Source organism: Physeter macrocephalus, chromosome 11 (genome assembly GCF_002837175.3).
Source record: "Physeter macrocephalus isolate SW-GA chromosome 11, ASM283717v5, whole genome shotgun sequence".
Taxonomy (NCBI): Eukaryota; Metazoa; Chordata; class Mammalia; order Artiodactyla; family Physeteridae; genus Physeter; species Physeter macrocephalus.
The window spans coordinates 39,605,226-39,615,963 of NC_041224.1; the positions used below are offsets into that span (position 1 = coordinate 39,605,226).

Here is a 10,738-nt window from a genome sequence, read left to right on the forward strand (position 1 = left end):
AGCTAGTGGGAAGCAGCCGCATGGCACAGGGAGATCAGCTCGGTGCTTTGTGACCACCTAGAGGGGTGGGATAGGGAGGGTGGGAGGCAGACGCAAGAGAGAGGGGATATGGGAACATATGTATATGTATAACTGATTCACTTTGTTGTAAAGCAGAAACCAACACACCATGGTCTGTTTCTTGACGTGACAGAGTCAGAGACAGAGAGAGAGAGAGACAGCAAGTGAGAGAGAGCTTCCTGTACAGTCAACCTTCTGAGTCTAGGGCCTCTCCCTCAGAGAGAGCCGTTTTTCTGGGTTCTCCTGACTTATATTTCTTCTAGGATCCATCTCAGATTTAACCCACAGACTTGCTTATACCTTCAAGAGCCATGCCCCATTCAAATTCTGAACGTGTTAAAGGCGTAAATGCACCCCACTTTAATGAGAAAACTGGGTTTCAGATCAGCAAATCAAGGGCATCTCAAATCACTGATAAGAGGCTCATCCAAGCAATGTTAGGAGTCCCTGACATGGGCCACCCCTCGGCCCCGGGCAGCAAGATGGGAGCCAGTAGCCCTCTGTCTGACGCCATTCAATCTCTGCCCCCTGCCCACAGTGCTGTGTCCACCTTCTGGATGGCCAATCCCAACAACAACCTCATAAACTGTGCTGCTGCGGGATCCGAGGTGAGCAGAAACACCCCTTTTTTGGGTGGGGCTGGGGGAGAGGAGACGGCCGGGACCAACCCTGAAAGATGTGTGCCCTGAGCCCCCAGTCTAGGTATCCACGCGGTCAGGCTTAGCGTGAAGAGGGAAAAACCAGCTTGGGAGGCACATGGACTCGCTTTTAAGTGATGCCTCTGGCCCTTCGTCACTGGTGATCATAGCTAATGAGTAATCAGTAGCATTATTAGATGCCTGGCACATCCGTGTTCTAAGCTCAAATTGTTTTATTATATTTTTCACACTTTTAATTTTTTTATTTTGTGTGTGTGTTGGTGTGTGTGCACAAGTTCACTTATTTTTATTTATTTATTTTTGGCCACGCCACGCAGCATGAGGGATCTTAGTTCCCCATCCAGGGATTGAACCTGTGCCCCCCGCTTTGGGAGCATGGAGTCTTAACCCCTGGACTTCCAGGGATGTCCCATAAGCTCCAATAATTTAATTCTCGTGTCAACCCTATGAGGTTTGTACTATGGTGGGGAGGAAGGTAAGGCAGGGACATGCACAGGATACAAACACGGTATTCTGTCTACACAGCCCTGCCCTTACCCACCCCTCCGTGCTGCTTACCCTCCTGGGGAGCTGGTCAGGTGCCGTCTCTGGGCCTCGGCTTCCATATCTGCAGAACGAGAGGGTAAAGCCAAGAACACTCAGGAAATCCTCCCGTTGTGTGTCAGGAGCGGGGAGATTAACCCCGGCAGTGACTCTGAAATCCAGCCATTTTTGGCGCCCATGGCTGATACAGTAGGACCACAGATACAGTAGGACCACAGAAGGGTTTTAACAGTCCAGATGGACGCCCAGCCCCCAAAATATATTCGCCTCAAACTTCTCGCTGTTTCCCGCGGGTGTGCTTGGGAATGGCCGTTGGGGCCATTGGGGTGATAGCGCCAGGCCCACCCCTAGTTTGGGCCATCTGGTCACCCCAGCAAGAAGCTCCCTGGTGCTGAATTCTGTGGCTTTCCCCCCACGTCCTCCTCCACCAGGAAACTGGATTTTGGTTCATTTTTCACCACGTACCGACGGGCCCCTCGGCCGGCATGTACTCCCCAGGTTATTCAGAGCACATCCCACTGGGAAAATTCCTTAACAACCGAGCACACTCCAACTACCGGGTAAGTCCTTCCCGGCCTCCCCGCCCGCCCGCTGGTCCTCCTTCCCAGGCCTGCTCACGATTAGAGCCGGAAGAGCCACAGCTCCTCCTGGCAGCCCCGGAGCTGGGCCCCTGAGTTTGATTTCGCAGTTCGCTTTGTGGGGATGGGAGCGGTGGTGACTCCGAAAAGCCAGGCCTGATCTGGGAGCTAGGGAAGGTCAGGACCTGGTTCTGCAGGAAGATGAAGGCAGCATCAGCGTCCCCTCCTCTGGTCGCTTTTTTTTTTCTGGGAAGCGGGTCCTCCATCCGTGCAGTGCTAAGGAGGCTGGTGGAAAACAGAAATTTCTGTCATCTTCCTTTGCTCATCCGTCGTCCTGTGTGTCCAACACCAAGCGAGGCGCTGGGGAAAGGGACCGGGCTCTCGGGTGTGTCAAGGGCCCCCAGTTGAGGACAGCGTCCAGACCAGAGTCGTGGGCACGTGGGAATGGAGCTGGGGAGCGAGGCTGAGACCGGAGATGCCGTGCTGGGGACAGAGGTGGTCTTGGGGACGCAGGGGCAGTGTGCAGGTAGAGGCCCGAATGTCAAGGCTGTTCTTCTGGTCCTCTCCCTAGTGGTACAGATGAAGAAACAGAGGGTCCTAGAGGAGAATGCATGCATTCAGGGTCAAAACCAGAGACTCAACTAGGGAGAAGCCCATGAAGATGAGAAATAATCTCAGAAGAGACCTGTGTATACAGCTAGGGGGTGGGGTGGGCCTGTGAGGAAGAGGCCAAGAAAGAAGAGTTTCATGGGGCAGAGGGTGGAGGCCAGAGGGCAACAGTGTCACCTGGACAGAGGAGAGAGTTAGCGCAGGCTCCGAGTGGGCGCGCCTCAGGCTGCCGTGGGCCTGGGAGAGCCATCTCTGTACAGAGCAGGTGCAGAGGCTCTGGGGGCTGTGGCGGGGGGGCAGGGGGCAGTGCTGCTTGTCGAGGTCCCTTCCTTGAGAAGCCTTCCTTTGAGCCGCAGGTGGGCCACGCAGTACCCGCATGTTTGGCGAGGTTGCAAAGGGGAGGAACACGTGAGGGAGGGCGGTTTCCAACGGGGAAGTAGGCAAGGACTCCTGGCCACAGATGGAGGGAGGGGCCCTCGGGGGTGGCAGGGTGGGAACGGAGCGAAGAGGATCCTCGAGCCGGGTGGATTCCGCTGCCTGGATTCCGGATGGATTCCGAGCCAAGGAGGAGCCCCGCGCGTGGTGTTCACACCCGGTGAGCCCTGACTCCGTGCCACCGTGTAAGGGTCCTGCTCCCGGACTCTTCCCCGGGGCTTCTCTTATTTGGTCCCGACAGCAGGAGTTCGGTGTTATCATCCCATCTTTCACAGACTGCAGCTGAGGCCCGAGAGGTGAAGGGATTTCCGCAGGGTCCTAGCTCACGAGAGGAGGTCTGGGAATCAAGTCCCGCTTCTCCCGACTCACATCACCACTGCCTAGTTAGAAGTCAGTTGAAGGTCACGATAGCCAGTGTCCTCCAGTTCTGTAAAGAAGAGATAAGGAGTCCAAGCCTCCCTAGGAGGCCAGGGGAGTCCAGCCCTGAAGGCGGACTGAACGGGGCCTCACTGGCAGCCTCACTCCCACTCCCCCGTGGCCGACAAAGTGGACACCTGTGGAGCCAAATAAGAAAGCGAGGTTCCTTCCTTGGGTCAGGCGAAAACCAAGACAAGATTTGGGAAGGATCCCAGACCCCTGCCCCAAGGTAAAGACGGGACTTAAGTTCAGCATTTTCCTGGCATCACTGCAGACACACTTTCCAAGAAAGCATATCTGTCATCCTTAATTTGGGGCCTGGGCTTATAACTGCCCGATGCAGTGTGAGTTTGGGGCATGCACTTTGCTGTGTGGCCTTGGACAAGACACTTAACCCCTCTAAACCTCAGGGTCCTCATCTGCACCTCCAAGAGGACACCTTATTCCAGATTTGACTTGAGCAATGCAGAGCAATGCAGGTTCTTCACCTCCCTCGTTGCAGATCCCCCTGCTTCTGTTAATGCATCCTGAGAGAGAAGCCGGTTTCACTGGGGCATTCAAGAGTACTCAGTGAGGCTGGCTGTGAGAAGAAGCCTGCAATCTGCCGTCCAAGCTCATGTGTCCCTGAATGTCCCCTCTCCCCAGGCTGGCATGATCATAGACAACGGAGTCAAAACTACCCAGGCCTCTGCCAAGGACAAGCGGCCCTTCCTCTCCATTATCTCCGCCAGGTAATTCTCTGGGCACGTGCTATGTGCTGCACATTGAGCTCGTTGCTGGGGGTACCATGGTGAACATCTGAGCAGGGCCAAATCTGAGTCAGGGTTGAGGCTTCAGCAGCTGAAGGGAAAAAGAAATTGCGAGAGGTTTCTAAAAAAGTCAGCAAAATCCAATACCTGCTTTTTGATAAGTTGACAGGACCGGCCAGGGCTCCAGCAGGTTGGACCAGGATAAAAAGGTAAAGAGAAAAGAAGGGAGGAGTTTCGCTATCAATTTAATAGGAAGGAACATTCAGGTTGTACCTATAAGTACATCTGGAGCTCAGCCCAAGGCGAGGAGCTGCTTTTAAGAGATGCTGTCAAAACCTCAAGGTAGTTAGGAAAATCAGTACCCTTTAAGGAGACCAAGTGCTTGGTCTCTGTCAAAAGTGGGTAACACCAGTGACATGATCATGTCCATGGAAGACGTGACATGGAAGACTTTTGCTGGCCTGGACATCAGGAGCATCCAGTCTGAGTGCTCCATTTGGTGGCTAAGATGTAGAAGCCCAGGAAAGGCACCAGGTCAAGGTTACCCCCAGGGGAGTAGAGAGCTGGGCACCTCAGACTCCCCTTCCCGGCCACAGGGCTGCATTGCATGCCAGGTTTGGGACTGGCTGTCTGAACTTCCTTCTGTGATTTGACCCCTCCCTGGGGCGGCGGGCTTCCCCAGTGGTGATGATGAACAAGAGAAGTGACATGTCTGTAGGATGCATGGGGCTGGGCCCTGGGGAAAAGACCTCTGACTTCCGCAGCGAGCTCAGGAAGTTCACTGCAGAGCCCAGGGGGTGCGAGTTGGTTGCTGTTTAGCCCGAGTCTTCCGGGCACCATAAGCAGAGAGAAACTCACTGCCCAGAAGGGAGTCAGTTCAGGGGTCCCCCCAACACGGCCACCTGTGCCTCCCCATGCTGTGTTCCAGATACAGCCCCCACCAGGACGCCGACCCGCTGAAGCCCCGGGAGCCGGCCATCATCAAGCACTTCACTGCCTACAAGAACCAGGACCATGGGGCCTGGCTGCGTGGCGGGGACGTGTGGCTGGACAGCTGCCGGTGAGTGTGTCGTTGGCACAGCGTGCGGACAATGCTCCTCCCCTGGGCAGGGGACAGACACGAGCAAGACAGAGAGAGGAATCCAGACATACCGATGTTTGACCTTCTGGTCGCCCACCCAGGCAGGAGCATGGAATGGCAGCGGGCGGTGACCCAGAGAGCCGGCTAGAAGCAGCATGTGGCTTCAGCCCACCGTGCCAGGGGCTGTGGGGCATGACCTGCCCCCAAATAGTCACTGGGCTTGGCTGTAAGTCACATAACTTGTCATATAACCAGTCAGCGAAAGGAAGGAAGGAAGGAGGAAGGAAACCAGCACTTTCTAGGAGCCTACTGTGTGCCGGATCCTTGGTTGCATTTATTTCTTACCGTGTTTCTTGGAGATATAAATTCTCATCTCCATCTTAGACAGTGAGGCTCAGTTGAATGCATTTTCCGAAAGGTGAATAGTTGAACTGGGACTTCACATATCAGCACATCAGACTCCAAGGCGCAAAGGAAGAAGACAAGGAACCCCGAGTTCTGATATAAGGTCCCCATGGAGAGCCACGGCCCACACTGGACAAGAACCAGAGGGACAGGCAGCTGAGTTGGGACTTCCTCTAAAGGAGTAGCATGAAATGTTCTCCTCGTCTGCCTTTGGTGTTAAAAAATGGGAATCAGAAACTCTACATGGGAAATAAGTATATTTCTCCATTTTATCATGACCAGTTAAAGGAGAAATGAAGGGAGACCGGCTTGTGAATGGAGCAAGAGGAAGTGAGAGTGTGTGAGGAGAGAAACAGAGACAGATTTCACACACACACACACACACACACACACACACACACGCACACACATGCTCACACATGTAGAGCTTTCTCAGAAAAGCAGAGGCCTGGGCAAGACAGACACTGACCCATGGATGGACCCCAGAGAGAGCCAGACGCACACAGGGATGGAAAGGGAATGTCGCTGGCAGAGAAACCGGGGCGGGTTTTCTTGTGGGGTCAGAGAAGAGAGGAAGGGAAAGAAGAGGATTTTGAGAGTTTTGAGGAGAGGGGAAAGGGAAGAAGAGAGCCTCTTCTGGGCTTCTGAAGGGCATTTAGGGTATCAGACGGGAGGCAGGCTTGCTCTGATTGGCTCTAGAGAGCAGATCTGGGCAGATTTCCACTCAGTAGAAGGAAGAACTTTCCCGCAACGCAAGACGCTGGTCAATGGGATAAGCTGCTCATCCCTAGAATAGAGGCCCAAGGACACTTGAGAGAGAAATTATGCAAGAGGTGAGTGAAAGAGGAAACAGATGGGGGTCAAAGCTAAAATTCTCTGCGGTGTTCTGCAGCCAGTGAATGTGCAGATTCCGGCTGGTTGGAAGTTCAGGTCCCCATAGAGGGAGTGGATGCCAGACTTGGGGCCGAAAGACAAATTGTGAAGCACGCCCCTGCCAGTGGGGGTGGATCTTCTAACCCTTCACCAGCCTCCTTCCAAGGTAGCCCAGAATCTGGCTGGGGCAGAGGTGGTCGTCCCGTGAGTGGGCACAGCCAGGGGCTGACAGAAGATGGGGATCCCTTGAGAAGCTTTGAGCATTTGGCCATTGTGTCCATTTCTTAGGAAGGTCACTGCAGCAAACCACTCCGTGGGTGGAGGCACTCCTAGAAGTGGGAGGGACAAATAATGATACGGCAGTAGTCCAGAGGAGAAGGAGTTACAGTGAGAACTTAGGTGAAAACGTGCTTCGGGAGAGTGAACAGGCTTAGGTGGACGATAACTGTTTTGTTTTATGTGCGTTAAGTTTGAGCTGCTTTTGAGATGCCCCCATGGAAACACACCAAAGTTTGGAAGTGCAGGGGGGAAGAGTGGCTGATTTTAGAGTCACCAGCAGACTGCGAGGGGTGGAGGCTGTGAGTCTTCATGCCGTCCCCAGGGGCACAGTGCCGAATGAGGGGACCTTGGCCAGAGCACTGGGGGGCAGCGGTGGTGAGGAAAAGCCATGAAGAGACTGGGAAACAAAGATCAGGGAGCCCTGGGAGGGAACTAGAGAGAGCACAGGGCCCTGGAAGATGGGCCTTGAACGGTGGATTTGAACTGGACGGGCTTCAGACAGGGAGAAGTGCACGCGTCCCGGAGGACGAGGAACAGGGTAAGCAGAAGCAAACCGGGAACCAGGGAGACTTCAGGCGGCCGGGACCCTCCCTGGAGCAGAGGGGAAGTGCATTCACTTGGGCCTGAAGCATGAGGGCAAGGATTTGGCTTAGGTTTATGGATGCTATGAAGCCACCAGAGTTTAGGAAGCAGAGAGTGGCACTTCGAGGGGATGTACACCCCTGGGACAAAGGAAGTGATGGCAGCCGCCATATTTGGACCCACGGTCCACGGCAGTGCAGACCCAAGGCTCGGCTCAGATGCTGTGGGACCCCTTATCACTCACAACCAGACTCCCTCCAGAAATGTGCTCCTCCTGACCCTCAAAATGGACAAAGGCAAAAGGGCGCTGATGAGATCGCTACAGTGTAATTTGCAAACTTCTCAGGGCCGACGTCTGCCTGACTTCTGGGAAACTTAGAAATCAGCTGTTAGTGGTCCTTCCTGCTGTGGCTGAAACAGTAGTGAGGATGGCTACGGGCAATGGAAATGCATCCATGTACCCCCACCATTAGCCAGGGCGGGCTGGTCCTGAGGGTAGCAAGACCCTCGACGTCCCCTTGGTCCAGTACCCCACTGAGCCCTGGAATCACAGATGGGGGTGGGCTGGAGAGGGAGGCCCATGGAGTCCAGTCTGAACGCTGCTAATGCAACGTGGCACCGAACGCCGAGAGCCCCTGCATTCACTCTTTGGAGTCACGCACTGTGTGGGCGGGGATCTAGGCGATCCCATTATCACGCAGAATGTGTGAGCCTGCTCCCTCAGCAAACCCGGTGCTTATGCAAAGACCCCCTCCCCTACACAGGAGCCACGGTATGACACCAGGGCAGGGAGGAGTCCTTCCCTCCACGACTTCACTGACTGTCTGCTCTTGTCCCCAGGTTTGCTGACAATGGCATTGGCCTGACCCTGGCCAGGTAAGAGCCAGTCATTGCCCTTGGCACCCTGTGGGTTGCTGTCTCTGGAAATCTCATTCCAGACATCTTCTCTCTACAGTGGTGGGACCTTCCCGTATGATGATGGCTCCAAGCAGGAGATCAAGAACAGCTTGTTTGTTGGCGAGAGTGGCAATGTGGGGACAGAGATGATGGACAACAGGATCTGGGGCCCAGGTGGCTTGGACCACAGCGGAAGGACCCTCCCCATAGGCCAGTAGGTTTGCAAGCATGGCAGCTTCTTTGTTCTGCGTGGCTTAACCTAAACGACAGCAGTGGAAGGAAAGATGCTGGGATGTGATTTCTGCCTGTTGACTATGAATTCCTCTGTCCTGTGCTGGTCAGAGAAAATCACTGAAACAATTGAGATTAAGCAGCAGGGGGGTGAAACCTAGAATCAGAGAGAGAAGTCAGAGAACTCTGTTGAATATGAGTCAACAGGGAGACGCAGCTGTCAGAACGTATAACGTGGTTCTGAGCTACGTGAACGGGAACTTAGTGTCCAGGATGGGCGACCATGGCTTCCTCTCTCCTCGGACAGCACCCCCACTCGGAGCATCTCATCCACCTCTGATGGTGGTAAGCGTGATAGTCACACACAGATTGGGCTCTTCAACCAGAAGCTGGGACCAGACTTGGGGGAACAGCCCGGGGAGATGCTGCCACACATTCTCAGGGCTGCTGTGCGCATACAGGATGAAACTCATTCTGTGTTAGGGTTGGAATTGGTTTGGTGCAGGAGAGAATTTTCTAGCAGTCAGGTTTGTTAAACAGCAGAATAGCATGCCTGTCCTGGAGGGTCACAGGCTCTGTGTTGCTGGATGATAAGCAGGTGGTTGGCGAGGGAGGGGGTGACTTGGAGAGCTGACGCACCAACAGAGCAAAAGGGGCTTGGTTAATTCCTCGGAAAGCCGCAGCTTGGGTCAGTGGTGAGGAAGCCTCTCCTTCTGACGGTGTTTCTGTTCAGACAGGAATTCAAGCCAGAGAGCAAGACTTTGAGCCACAAGCAGCAGAGGGCTAAGATTAGCCCTTTCTTTCTGCCCCTCTGAGCTTTCCTCTCTCTCTCTAGGAATATGTCCTTCCTGCCTCTACAGGTAGGACGTAGGCCTAAACTCCCAGCCCTAGTGCGATGGGTATCCTTGAAAAGATTTTGCAGAGAGAACCACAGTCTCCTTTGGCATGAGTGATCCAGAAGCCCTTGTTTCTGTCTAGCCTGAGTGGTGTAGCAATCCCTTCAGATCATTTTTATGAGCAACTCTGGGTCTGCATATTTGGGTTTCTTTGCCGAGGGTTACCAGCCTCCCCAGGGCCAGAATGTTCTGACGACTTCCAGAGGTGAGTTTGTTTATGGAGGCCTGACAGCTTTGTCAGACTCAGGCAGGTCCCTCAAACTGCATTTGTGAGCAGGAGCCCAGGACCGCACGGTCCCGATCGTGAGGGATTCATCCTGTATGGGCCTGGGTCGGGGTCGAAGGGTAAAGTAAGCACACAGTTTAAATATAGAGCTAGTGAGAACGGGCTGTCCCTAAAATACCTTAAATGGAAAAATGCATGGAGCCACTCCATGAGAGCCAGGATTCAAGGCGATGACATTAATCAATTACAAATATAAAAATACAGAAATACCAGAAGCCCTTGGCACACCGTGTGCTGAAGGCGCATTGCCGAGACTGGTGCTACCAGGCCCTTCCTCAGGGAACCGTATCTGATGAGGGGAGCTCAGCGCTGAAGATAGGGACCAGCTGGAATGTGACTTCTCCCCATAGATTGCCTTTTTCTGCTTTCTTGTCCCTCTTTCTGCCCTTTCTTCTTCGTGTTCACCATGGAAGGAGAAGGCCCTGACCCAGAAGTAGAGATACCAGTAAAAGCATAAACATTGGGCTTGAAGAATGAGAAAGGCTAGCTTTGGGGCCAGGCCCAAAAAGGATCAGCCCAGCCAGCCCCTCCTGGGCCCTTGTTTCCCACGCCCTGCTCAGGAGTCCGTGGCAAAGGAGAGAGGCATCTCGAGCACCCTGCCCCCCTGCTGGGCCGAAGGCAGAATTTCCAAGTCCCCAGTCCTCCTCCAGCCCCTCCTAGCTCCAGCTCCAAGCCTTTTGCCTCTTCCTCCATCTCTCCCTGCCTCTGGGGTATCAGGCCCTTCTTGGGGTCCCCTGGCAGTTCACAGCCTTGCCCTCCCAGGGGGGCCTGCCCTCCCTTCTAGGGATGCTTGAAACATCACCGGGCAGCTATTTTTCCATTTCATTATCCCCTTCCATTCTGTGTCCTTCCTCTCCCTGGTTTCCCAAACCCAGCATACTGCCAGTCGAAAGGCTTACTCACAGAGAGGAATCTCATCTGGGTCTTAATCTAATTAAATTGTTATAGCAACCGAGACCAAGGCGATAATGAGTAATGGCTTTACTCTCCCAAGGGACATGATAACTGGCCCTCTCCAGTAACATTTACAGTATTTATCCGACGCCTCTTCATAGGATGGGAATATGTGGGGAAATGTTTGTATAGAGGACCGTCTCTCAAACCCCAAGCCAGCAGCTAGACATCCATCTCTCCATCCATCCATCCATCCATCCATCC

At 53.9% G+C, this 10,738-nt stretch overlaps 1 protein-coding gene across 5 annotated transcripts in view; it reads left to right on the plus strand.

Annotated features, from left to right (window-relative positions):
• CEMIP (cell migration inducing hyaluronidase 1) overlaps nt 1-10,738 on the plus strand; it is a 44,812-nt gene that overhangs the window by 13,048 nt on the left and 21,026 nt on the right. For 2 of the 5 annotated variants that reach the window (XR_008618546.1, XM_055087890.1), the window contains exons 4-10: nt 599-668; nt 1,694-1,822; nt 3,947-4,032; nt 4,979-5,110; nt 6,253-6,369; nt 8,111-8,146; nt 8,226-8,381. Coding sequence is in view for 4 of the 5 variants with exons in the window: in XM_055087890.1 (XP_054943865.1) it covers nt 599-668; nt 1,694-1,822; nt 3,947-4,032; nt 4,979-5,110; nt 6,253-6,369; nt 8,111-8,146; nt 8,226-8,381 (726 nt within the window). In the remaining variant the exon portion in view is untranslated. The remainder of the gene's footprint in view (nt 1-598; nt 669-1,693; nt 1,823-3,946; nt 4,033-4,978; nt 5,111-6,252; nt 6,370-8,110; nt 8,147-8,225; nt 8,382-10,738) is intronic. The other 3 variants (XM_055087891.1, XM_055087892.1, XM_028495082.2) reach the window with 3 other exon arrangements.